This window comes from Podarcis vaucheri (genome assembly GCF_965113315.1).
Source record: "Podarcis vaucheri genome assembly, chromosome: 12".
NCBI classification, from domain to species: Eukaryota; Metazoa; Chordata; class Lepidosauria; order Squamata; family Lacertidae; genus Podarcis; species Podarcis vaucheri.
Genome location: NC_138750.1, coordinates 32,757,847 through 32,770,545, shown reverse-complemented (window position 1 = coordinate 32,770,545; position 12,699 = coordinate 32,757,847). Strand labels below are relative to the sequence as shown.

Sequence of the window (12,699 nt, the reverse complement as noted above, 5' to 3'; positions counted from 1 at the left end):
TATTTATGAATGGCTAGTTGTGCCAGGGTGTGCTATGGGGTGCATTTTTGACATTCAAATGCACATGGCTCCCATTGTTCCTGAGACAGTAAGTGGTGTTGCTGTTTCAGATGCAACAATGGAATATTTTTCTTCTGCTGCTGCTCCAGAAAATGGTTTAGTTGTCTTGAATCGATGAAAGAGTGAATGAACCTACATAAACACCACGAGAAATCCAAACCACCACCTTTCAGAAATCAGCTGCCAGATTTATTAATCTACCTGGAAAATGTGGAATAAAAACAGAACTTAAAATAAACTCTTTTAAAAGGTACAGTTTCAAAAGGGTTAATCAATTCCATATAACATCTTTTTGTACCATTTCCCCCACCCATCCACCCCGCAAATTCATTCAATGGTGGGTGAAGTGCCTATTTTCTTCAGTGAATCACTACCTTATACAGTATATATAATTTTGTAAAAAATAGTATTAGACATTTGAATTAATGTTAGGCTTCTTTTTCTTTTAAACCACCCGTCCCATTCACCAAATATACATCTCTTCCTGACAATAAATGCTGCATGCCAATATTGATGGAATCGAAAGCATTCAAATAACTTTTCATTCAAAGGGGTTCTATTTCATTGAAAATAATGTCTACCTTAGGAGTTCCTTATCCCACACTATACTTCTTCAGTCTCCGTGAGCCCCAGCCAGTATGCCCAAATATCAGGGGTGCTAGGAGTTGTAATCCAACCTATGCATGTATAAAGGTTCCCCACCTTAAAAATGGGCCCCTCCTGTATTATAGCTAGGTTTGGCCTATAGACAAGTTGACTCTTGGGCCAAAGTAGCTGGAGCTGATGGGAGCTGGACTCCAACACCATCTGAAGAGCTACAGGGCTCCATACCCCTGGTTTAAAGGTTCTAGTCTGCACCAATGGGTGCTTTTTGTCTGTTCTCTTATTCGTCAATTGGAGCATTACGGCTATTGATTATTAGTGGGAATAAGGTAAAAGGCTTCCTATTGAGGTTTCTCTAGGGGGTTGCATGCCCTGGATTTGTACACATGCACCTATTAAGATATCTTATGCTTCTAGGTGTATTAAGACGCATATCCAGTGTGCTTTTCCGTAACTGTGGTTTATAGTGGCTAACACTTGTTACTTTAAAATGAATTGCATAATAAATCATGTATAACTGCACTGGTTTCCTGACCGACACACAGTGCAAAGTAAATCTCTACCTCAAGGCATCTTTGATATCATGTCATTTACAATGAAACATTATTTCTGAGGCTAACGATTATGGAGTCCTATTCCCAATTTCCTTTTGCTCCAAAGTTGTTAGCATCTGGGAAAGATGGGCATGTTGGGGGGGGAGATACTTGGAAGAGTCACTGCCTAAAATACTCACTGGACAGCTCAAATCTCATTTCTATCCTTTTCAAACTAGGAAACTCAACGTTTCAGAAAAGGTGTTCATAAATATTTAAAACTTTCTCTCTCTCTTTTTTTATATGTAGAATAAGGTGTTTCTTGCTTTCACTATTACCCTTCTCAAAATTAAAAAATTAAAAACATTGTAAAAAATAATAATCAGAAAAACCTTTAAATCGTCTCCCAAACGTATCTGATCACATTTACATTTAGTGTCCAAAAAACAAAAGTTTGATTGATAGCATCAGTGCCAGCACTACAACATCATACAGCAAAGTCATTGTATTCTTTGACGTTTTGTATAAGTCTTGGCTCCACTGAAAGGTATAAAATGTTCTGCAGAGCTCCTCTTAGCAAGCTGAAGCTTACTATTCATTTCTCAACACGCGTAAAAGCTGCTTATAGAACAGCTGTGGCATAAGCTATTTTTTTTCCTAAGCAATAAATGGTTCAAGTCATCTATTTTGTCCTGAAATGCTACCTGTAGTTACAGCATTGCTTATAAATGGGCATAGTAAATTCAGCAAAGAGAATATTACAGAAAAAAAGACAGCAGCAGAAGCATTAGCATTATCTAGTATGTATATAGGTTATCAACGTAACACAGCAGTAAAAGGTTTAAATGCATATTAATGGGTACCATGTCTAAAAAAAACAACCATTACTAGAGTACCTATTTTCGTGTATTGGATATTTTGCTCAAGGAGTGCTTGCTGTGGTCTAAACAGCATGAGATATGTGACCTAGTACAGTTAATTCCTATCGATTAAATAACTTATTTATGAATAAAAGTAAATGGAAGGACACAATGCGACTTCTTCCTCTGTGATCACAATTCTGTTTTCAGTCTTGAAATAATATCCAGAATGGTTCAGCACATGGCATTACTGTACTCAGGTGGCTCTGGAAAAGGCTAAAAGGCTTTACATTCGCTGTACTTGCATAGCAAGATGGCACCAGATACAAGGAGTGAAACCACAATCCGCTTCAAGCCGGGAATAGTGCTCTCCATTCCACCCTGAATGCCTTCCTTAATGAGCCATTAACGAGCACAAGGCAACAGAAACGATGTGTAGAAACATTTTTTTTAAAAAAACAACAACAGGGGGGAAAAACAAAAACAAAACAAAACAAAACATGCCTTTTGAAAAACAAAACCAGAAAGGTGCACTAGCACTCCTAGCTCCTATCTAATTCTGCAACTTCCAAAACTGGTCCGCAGCTCAGCAGCAGAGCCCACACTTTGCATGCACTATGTTCCAGGTCCTATCCCTAAGCACTTTCTTGTAGGACTGGGAAGGACTCCGGTCTGAAACCTTGGAGATCTGCTCAAGTCAGTGCGCATGCAGTACTGAACTAAGCTGGAGCAAATGGTCTGGTTCGGGGTTTTGTTTTGTTTTTAATTCCGGTGTAGAAAATAGACTAGGGTGTGGCAAAAAGGGTGTGACTGGTCAGGGCCATGTCTGTGGCTAACAGAATTTCCCAAGTCGTGTACAAAAACGGTTATTGATCACATCTAGAATTAACTGTACTATGGATACCCAGAGAACTTGTACAATATCTTGAAGCCAATATGAAACAGAAAACAGACATGATACAGCTTTGTTGTACTTAAAACCTGTATGTTCTATTCCCAACCTTAAGGTGGGGGGGGGACGACACAAACCCACCCTTTTCTTCTTGTTCCACAGAATGAAATCAATAGATCCCCATCTCCCCCTTTCAAATAAAGTGCACTGTCCATGGGAGACCATACGAGTGATGCAACAGGAAAAGCCCCTTTATAGTACTATTTTATTCTTTTTAATTCTTTTTTGTGTTTGTTTGTGTTTTATTTTTTTTTTACAAAACCAACTTAAGGGGATTCGGGTTTCCTCCTGGTCTCATGAAAGAGGAGAAGTTTGGGGTGGGGTGGGATTCTTCAGTGTCACTGCAGTTAATATACATAGCCTTCGTTGTAAGGGTGGGTGTTGCAGCAGCCTCCTTCCTGCATGTAGACCATGCTCTCGTCAAAGTGGGACAGCGGCACGGTGTCCTCTTCGTTAATATGGCGCTCCATGTCGGTCTTCAGCAGCGGGCGCTGGTTGTCCGGGAAGGCCATAGAGAAGAGGGCTTCGGGGTCGCACACAAATTTGTAGACGTATCTTTCTCCAGCAACCTTAGGGGCAAGGTCAGAGAAGGGGGTGGGGAAAGGTTGTGAGAGGAAGACGTGGAATCTCCTTCCAGCAGAAAGATCATGCACTGTTTCATCCTCATGTACAAGAGAAGCAGAAGACCCCGGTTAAGAGGAATGAGAGATCGACTGATCTCACTGTTGAAATGCAACGCTTTGCAATGATCACTTTATCACATTTCTCAATCCAAGGACCACATTCCCTCATGGGCAGCCTTCTGGTGGTCAAGGCCAGAGGCAAGAGTGAACGAGAACAGGTGTGGTTCTTACTTTTGTATAGAAAAGTCACAGGCCTCTGTTTACACTCATGCACCTCTCTCTATCATCCATCCAGGCAAGCAAGAAACATTACTGGAGTTGAAGGACACATTCCAGTCCATATTCGGGCAGCAATGGCATGATCAAACTCCTTCCCAGACCACACCATTCAACAGCCCTGATCCCTCCTTGTGTGCTCTTGCATCTCCAGAAAGATTCCTGGTTGAAACCCTGAAGAGCTGTTGTCCGTAGACCGAAACGTGCTGATCTGGTATAAGGACGGTGGAGACCAAATTCAGGGGTGAAACACAGCCAGGAATCTTTCTGGAGATGCCTGGGATATTTTATACGCAATGCCGCTTGAACAATCCAAACCATAGCCTTGTGGGAGGGGAAGGTGTCGTCTGCCCAAGGGCTTGCGCAGCAGCTAACTTTCTGTCTTGCATACAAGTACCGTTCATGAAGGTGTGCGGATCGATTGGAAAGGAGGCATGGACACTGCTCCAGGTGAACTGGCCTCACTCTGCTTTTCCATCAGATATACAGAAATGAAGAGTTGCCAGGGGCAGCACCTCAGAGTCACAGAGTCCCCTGCTTCTCTGCCAAGCACCAGGTCTCCAGGGGCAGAGGAAGCTGCTTGGATGCCTGGGCCCCACAGGGGCGGGGTACACCGTGGGGCCTCCGGAGTTTGCCTGCCTCCTCCCACTCAGCTGTCCTACAGCTAGGGAGGGGGGAGGCAGCGGGCGGACCATTTGGGCAGCAAAGACACGTGGCTTGGGCGCGCTGCAGGCCCCGCGGTGAGTGCCGCCCAGCATTTTGTCACCCCCCTCAGTGGTGACACCCAGGGTGTCCCGCACCCCCCGCACTCCCACCTGCAGGTCTCTTAGTGAAGGCCCAGATAATTGAGCCTGAGCTTTCATAGCCACCACCCGCCACAAACCACCACTGTCAGCAACAGCTGCAGAAATACAATGTTTTCTCCTGCTAATTATGCTGTTTTAAATGTGCATTCTATAACTGGCCTCCTTTAGTAATGTTTTATTTTGACAAGCTTAAGGTATTTTTTGTTGTTCACTTTCCTGCATTACATGTGTATTATGTACTTGACCCTCCTTTGTAATGTCTTGTTTTGAAATCTTTAAGATTTTTTAGTTTCTGTTAATTATGTTGCTTCGAATGTAAATTTTATATTTGATTTTCTTTCTGTAGTGTTTTATTTTGGAATGTTTTATTGTAAACTGCTTTGAGATTTTTTCCCCTTTAAAATATAAAGCATCATAGGAATGGAAATAATAATAATAATAATAATAATAATAATAATAATAATAATAATGTTAACATGTAGGCAAAGTCTTGTTCTCTATACTGATTATTGTTAAACGGGTTTTGAGCTGGGACTGGTTTTAAGAAAAGGAGTTCAAATGTTTTTAAATTAAGAAATGCAAATAAATGTGTTGAACAAAGGTAGCTTTTTCTTATCCTGCTTCTTGTTTCCCTATGCCTAGACTACCCCTCAAGGTTGTTGTGAGGATAAAACAGGATCTTTGTTGGGCAAGGGGCGACATGTAACATGTAACCCTGAGCTCCTTGAAGGAAGGATAGGATGAAAATATTAATAATAAAGGAATACTATAAATAAATAATGTGGGTAATCTGTCAGGGTGTTTAAGAAGATACAAACGGGTAGATTTGAAATCCAATACAGAATATGCAATTTTTGGATTTTCACCAGTGTGGTGGTGAAATTCTAAATGTGGGCCCATGGATTCTGCATTAAGAGAAAGAAAAACCTCCATTTCATAAGCAGATAAAAATCTTAAAAGGTTTGCAGCACTTCCCTAATATTGGTAACAAACCATTTCAGAACAAGGCAATTTACAACAGCTTTGCCCTTATAAACCCAGTTTATAGATGCAACATTCCAATGAAATATTTAACACCACATTAACCGCTCACCTTTTGCATGATTCCCTTCTCATAATAATAACGAAGAGAACGGCTAAGTTTATCGTAGTTCATGGCTGGCCTGTTTTTCTGAATCCCCCAGCGACGTGCCACCTGTCACAGAAAGAGATTAGCACCGATTTGTTAAAATGTATTTAACAAGCAGGCCTTACCTGCAGCTGCATTCTACAAAAGAAAAGGCAACCTAGAGGTCAAAAATACAAACCAAAGGTTTTGTAATACAGAAGTCTCAGGGTTCAAGTATGCAATTTACTCCAGAACACAAGTGGAACTGGCAACAAGGTTCCAGCTCTGCCTTATTCCAGGATACTCCATTCCATTTCCCTGCCTTCCAGTAGTCAGTCCAGATGCCATACCTCACAGAGGCCTTTTCCCCCTCTAGTTACATACTACACACACACACACACACACACACACACACACACACACAGTTTTGGCAAACCTTGATACTTTGCCTCTTCTGTGTGAATGGGGACATTTTCATTCCATAAAGACCAGCTTGCTCTTTGTATATATAATATGAATCTCTCTAACTTTAGTTTAGATTTTCGAAATCTTTATCCAGTGTTGGAGCCAGTGTACTTCTGTATACCAGCTGCTGAGATTCACAAATGGAGAGCCAGATGGGTGGGGTACAAATAATAAACTTGATTATTTAACTCTGGACTAGGTGGGTCTTTGGCCAGATCCAGCAATGTAGCTGAGCCTACAAATACGCACAATGACATATTTGATCTTCACATGATCGGTCTGGTACGCCTTTCTGGCGAGGGGGAAGGAAAATGCGCCTCAAGATAGATGGCATATTCCAATTCACTAATCTGGGTGGGGCCAGGCATGCATGCTCCCAAGGACAAGGCCCCACCAGAATGTGAGGCTCTGCTCTAATGGCAGGGAAGCATTTGTCAACAAATCAGATTGTAAGAATGTAGGAATATATGAAGAGCCCCGTTGAATCAAAGCAAAGGTCCATCTAGTCCAGTGTCCTGTTTCCAGTGGCCAACCAGATAAGGCTTATGGGGAGCTTGCAAGAAAGCAGGAGGACTAAAGCCATCTCCCACTCATGGCCCTCAGAAAATGGTCATCAGGTGCATGCTGCTTTTGAAACCAGAATAAATTTAAAGTTATCCAAGTTCATAGAATCATAGAGTTGGAAGAGACCACAAGGGCCATCGAGTCCAACCCCCTGCCAAGCAGGAAACACCATCAGAGCACTCCTGACATATGGTTGTCAAGCCTCTGCTTAAAGACCTCCAAAGAAGGAGACTCCACCACACTCCTTGGCAGCAAATTCCACTGTCGAACAGCTCAACAGTTGGTGGCCATTGTGATGTCTTATGGCAGTGAGTTCCAGAGCTGGTCTTGAATCTCACGGAGACAAATTTTCTCCCCACTGTGCATAATAAATTATGCCTGTCACCTTTTTTCTAAACTAAAAAGCCCCATCACCATCAATTTATTACCTGCCCCAATTTATTACCGCAGGTACAACAATGTAAAATTCAGAATTAAAACAGTTAAAATGTTACATTCAAAAGAACAGGTTGGGTCCTGAAAACACGTATCTCAGGTGTCAAGGGCCCAGGTAAAGAGGTGCTGTAACCTTTCTTCATAGGGGAATTGCTCCAGCTCCTTCATCATTTTGGCTGCCCTTTCTCCAGCTCTCCCTTCCAGTGTTTGAGTGTCGCATGGAAACCTATCTTCGAAATCCACTGCGGCATAAACGTACTAGCTTCCATTTTGCAGAAACCATTATGGAAGAAAAAGTATACTTCGACAGAACAAGGCATCAATGCTCTTCAGCCAAAACCTTCACACACATTCCAAGAGAGACGCTGCTCACCTCTTCCGGTTCGATCAGCTTGAATTCCATCCCTCGGCCAGTCCAAGCAATGAAGTGTGAGTTTGACGGATCATCAAGGAGGGCGACCAAAAACTGCCACAGCTGAAGGGAGCCCCGTCGCTGGTATGTGGGCCCCTCGCGGTACATTCCTGGCTCCTGCTTGATATCACCTACACAAAACGAAACAGCTTAATGAGACTCAGTTTGTCACATCAAGTATCAACACAAGCCAACACCTGCAGGAAAGGAATCCATGTTCCTCTAGCCTACAGTACCAAGTATCCTTCTGGCAGTGGTCCAGCACACAAGATATGGGTACAGGGTACACAAAGCAATTAATAAATCACTATCAACTTAGCCAAATACGAGTCTTCCAAATGCGGCAAAATTAATTGCTGTCTCACTTGTTTGTCCTATTCCCGATCCATGCAAAACCAACTTGCAAACATCACGCAAGACTTAGCTTTGAAAGACCATGACCCGCTTTTATAACAACTTGAGTATTTGAGGGACTCCATTTGTATACAGTACTTTGCACAATCCCTCATTTGGAAACGCAATGTATGATTTATATATCTGCAAAACCCTATGACTGAAGTGCCTTTAGCATGCAAATTCTTCTAAGAAAAATTTGACAGAGTATTTGACTAGGACTTAAACAGCGTGAGCTTTATGTACGTATGGGTATGGGTATGCAAATCCTGCGGATAGACAAGTTCCTCTTTGGCATATTGGACTTGCATGCAAAATGGGTTCATATTTAGCATGGTTTAGCTGTGCATTAGCAATTCTTCTGAAAAACACTATATCAATTGCAAAGGCAAAACAAGAGCAATCTAAAAATTTATCATAAGTTGTCCCCAGCGGGGAAAAAAGCCAACAAAACTCAAATGCTCAACAGAAGACAGTTTTTAATATAATCTCACTGAGAAGCTCACAGAATTGTCAGCTGAAAAGCTCAGAAGTAAGATTACAATCCCCCCCCCCACTAATGATGACTGCAATGCCTGATCTTTGAGCGAAAATGCATTATTTCCCACTTTGATGCAAAGTACAGAATCTATATAAAAAGCATCCTGAAGCCCTGTGCTATGGTGCATAACAACTCTACAGTAATCCAGTATAGGCAAAAGAAGGCTATTCATAACAATACGCTTACAAACATGCTAGGACCCCTATCATTTTGAACCAAATAGAAATATTGCTATTTAAGTGCCTTTCTTTCAATTAGATCCTTACTGCTGTTTACATCTGATGAATCTATAAACAGATTAAAAATGACTGAAAACCTGATTCTTAAATAGAGGAGTATAATTCAATGTTCCAAATGTTATTAAGCCAATCCTTTGCTACTGTCTGCTGTTCTTTGACCCGCCCTTTGGGTAGCACAAAGGGTTGATGGTAAACTTTATGACTGATGTCTTTACATCTACGCATTCCACAAAGTGTTGTGATATATTTTGAGAGGGACACAGATATATAGCTCCTGCACACGCAGAATAGAGTACAGGTGGAGTGAATGAATATTTCTGAAAGCTAAATTAATTCTTCTGTCTTGCGAACTTACATTATTTTAAAACAGCTTGCAGCCCAGATAGGCCTCTGTTGCTGTTTTGACCAAGCCATGTCCACCTGCCTTCCACCTTTATGGGGCAGGTAAATATGTGTTTGGGCCAAAAGGGGGCTTGCAGGCACCAATCAGCATATCTGTGGCTCATGAACCTGTGAACGGCACTATGCAAAAATGGGTCACCCAAGACTATTGTGATTGGCTGATGGGCAGCCCAGCGCAACTGTCAAACTTTTCCCTCAGTTTACGGTGCAGGGAGAGGAAAGAAAGACCCAGACTGCTAGTTGAATCCAGTTCCCTACCCTTACTTTACATGATTATCTGGTGATATTTAACCATATATGCAAGAGCCAGACATGTCCTCATTGTTAAATGGAAAATTTGCTGTAGAAGCCAAAAGAAAACAAAAAACTAGGACTCCAGGGTCTGGCACTCCAGGAAAAAAAACAAAAACCAGGCAATATGAGCTGCTAAAAAAAACCCATAGTTAGCATATGTTGAATTCCCAGAGTACCAGGCTGACTTTCAGAAAAGTCATCTGCGTATAGATGTGTCAGCCTTATGTTAGCAAAATCAGTTCTAAAATGGATAGTAAAGCTAATTTTTAAATTGTGCAGAGAAGTGCCACCTCCACTAGGTGAAGAGAATCCAGAATATGATTCAGAAGCAGGCATGCCCCATCCCAACTAACATTTCATGTCGGAACCCTTCCAAGCTGTGAGTAAAATCTATTCATTAACATTAGTAAATCAAAGACAAATGCTAACAGGTCCCTGTTCCCCCCACCCTATGTTTTTAGCTGTTCTTATTTCATTTGCAAGCCACTTTGAGCCGTTGTCAAGGAAAAGACAGAACAATAATAAATTTAGATAGATAGATGGATAGATAGATAGATGGATATAGAGATATATAGATATTCTATATTTTCTTGTTTGAACTGTGAGCATTCAAGGGGAAAAAACCCGAGCAGGTTCTTATGAGGGAATACGGTCTTTTAGATATAGCAGTTCAGTATCAAAAAAGGGTAGTACATGTTGAACTCTGGGCATTCAAATCCTGCCACTAATAGGTAACAAAACTGTATGAAAATAAAATAAGTAAATTTTCCAACTCTGGGCACCATGAAGATGTGGAATAATCTCCAGCCCACAGAGGAAGGCACAGTTTGCCCCCCTGGCACAGAAGAGCTTATGTCAAGCTCTTAATAATTATAATTATAAAAACAATAATTATAATAGCAGAAAAAGAAGACACCCTTGCGTTTTCATTTTGTATTTTCGTGCTGCAAACCGCCCTGTGATCTTCAGGTGAAGTGCGGTATATAAATTTAAAAAAAAAAACACAACAAATACCATAAGCCCAGGCTCATATGTGAAAGACAGGTGGTGCATACCAGTGAAATAAATAACACATGAATTCAGCCATTGGTCTTGCCTCCTCCTGCTAACCACCTCTTCCACCTGTTCTAGCAGGGAAAAATTAACTGAGCACCCTGCAGCTGGGTGGCTAGGATGAGGGAATGTTGCATCACTTCCTCCCTTTCCTTCAGAGCTTGGTGGAAATTCACTCCCGAGCAGAACGGGTGGAAGGGTGAAAGGCGACCCCTGCGCAAAGGAAAGGAAGGAAGGGTAGGAGGGAAGGAGAGAGGGAGGAGACGGAGGGAGTGGAATGACCTTTTTGCATCTCAGGAACCTGGCTGCAGAGTGCTTTTTTCACTGTCCTCAGCTGAAGATGGTAGCAGTAGACTGGCAGGTGGGAGCGAGCCTGACAGCTGAGCTCAGTTCCGAAATGGCATCCACACACGTCTTTCCAGCTGCAAGCCCCGTTTTCATTTTATGCCTATCTTCACTATTGCTTGGCAGCAATAACTAACACTGCCTATATTATTTTTAGCTCTGTACCAGTATGGAGATGACACCATACCTGCAACTAAATCAATTAGCTGTTTGTTTTGCAAACCAAACTCCCCCAAAAGCTGGAGAGAGGCACAATTACTGTGAAAGGAACACCGGTCCAAATTCCTTTGGCTACAAAAGCAACATTAACCTCATTAGCGCTTCTCCCCACAGAATACACGCTGGATTTATAGCTAATAATGAGGAGGCTATGTTTTGTTTCATAAGCCATTTGATACTAGTTAGCCATCCCCAAGAACGTTTTCAGAAAAATAAACGGATATTATACATTCTGCTCTTTAGGCATCAGCTTCATTAAGCAAACTAATGCAACGTTCAACAAAGCACAGCTTTCTCTTTAAACACACAGAAACCCCTGAATAGCTCGGTGGCACTTGTGTTCCATAATTCATCTCTTCATGGATAAAAAAAGACAAGAGTTTGCATTAGTCATCAGTAAATCCAGAGTAGCTGCTTTCTGTTCTGCTTCGTTAATTAAAGGATCAGCTTTCAATAAATCTCTAATAACAAGCTGTATGTGATCATCAGTGCAATGGAAATCCTCCTATTACTTCTCAGAACAGCCAGAACGACAGTGCTTTATCTTGTCTCTGCGTACAGAATCTCTTGCTAGCAAAAATAGAATGACATCTTATTGAAAAGCAGTCTTTGGTTTCTGGAGGGAAAGGTCAGTCTTTGGTTGGACATGCGACAAATGGTCTATTAAATGGCCTGGAGTCAGAATGCTGCTAACCTTTCATTTCATTTCATTTTTACTATCTATCAAGGAAAAAGAAACGACTCGTTTACGGTTCCAGCTCTCCGCGTGAAGAAACACAAAAACACAGGCATCTAACATACCGTCAAATTTCTCTGGAACAACACAGGTGTCATCGTAAAACTGTCTCGGCCCCTTTTCATACATACAACCTGGAATTTTTTAGGAGAAAGAGAAACGTATTTACCAAGCAGAATAGGGGGGGGGGGGAAGGGTTACCAATTTAAAGCAGGCATCCCCATTAAAACTAAGCAGTAAACGTGCATGCGTATGTTGTGTTAGTCTTTTTTGTTGTTGTCCCAAACAAGAGAATGCATTAGTAATGGAAAGTCCTGTGCAAAATGCCAGCCTCCACCATTAGAGAATCCCCACTGCTGCATATTCTTAAAGCGGTGGTTTTTCCCAGTCAAAAAGGCAGAAATGGGAAGCTTCATGCATCAACTGAATTTTCCAAGCAATCGCCCACAAGCATAGCTGCTCGCCACACCACTCTCTAGTTGTGTTGCTGTTGCATACCAGGAGGAACAGTAGCAGAGGCAAGGTGGTAGCTATGCAAATGTGCTGGCAGGAGCACAAGACCCCGCTGACCCATCCTGGTATGCAGCAAAATCACAGTTGCAGGAGGTTCAGGAGAGCAGCAGGGCCCCATCACTCTGTCCGGTACTGTCACCACCTCATATGACTTTGCCATGAGAAGTTACCAGAAGAGGCACAGACGAAGAAGCATACAAGAGAGTGTGTGTGGGAGGAGAGACACAGTATAGCTGCTCATGGTCTTGAAAACCAGAAAACCCACGG

The 12,699-nt window shown here is 42.0% G+C and overlaps 1 protein-coding gene across 6 annotated transcripts in view; it reads right to left on the bottom strand.

Annotated features, from left to right (window-relative positions):
* Positions 1-227: 227 nt before the first annotated feature.
* Positions 228-12,699, bottom strand: part of ETV1 (ETS variant transcription factor 1) — a 95,156-nt gene continuing 82,684 nt past the window's right edge. For all 6 annotated transcript variants that reach the window (XM_082193964.1, XM_082193965.1, XM_082193966.1 and 3 more), the window contains 4 exons: positions 11,985-12,053; positions 7,659-7,828; positions 5,807-5,908; positions 228-3,577 (listed from right to left, as the gene is read on the bottom strand). In XM_082193964.1, coding sequence (XP_082050090.1) covers positions 3,356-3,577; positions 5,807-5,908; positions 7,659-7,828; positions 11,985-12,053 — 563 coding nt within the window. In that variant the 3' untranslated portion in view covers positions 228-3,355. The remainder of the gene's footprint in view (positions 3,578-5,806; positions 5,909-7,658; positions 7,829-11,984; positions 12,054-12,699) is intronic.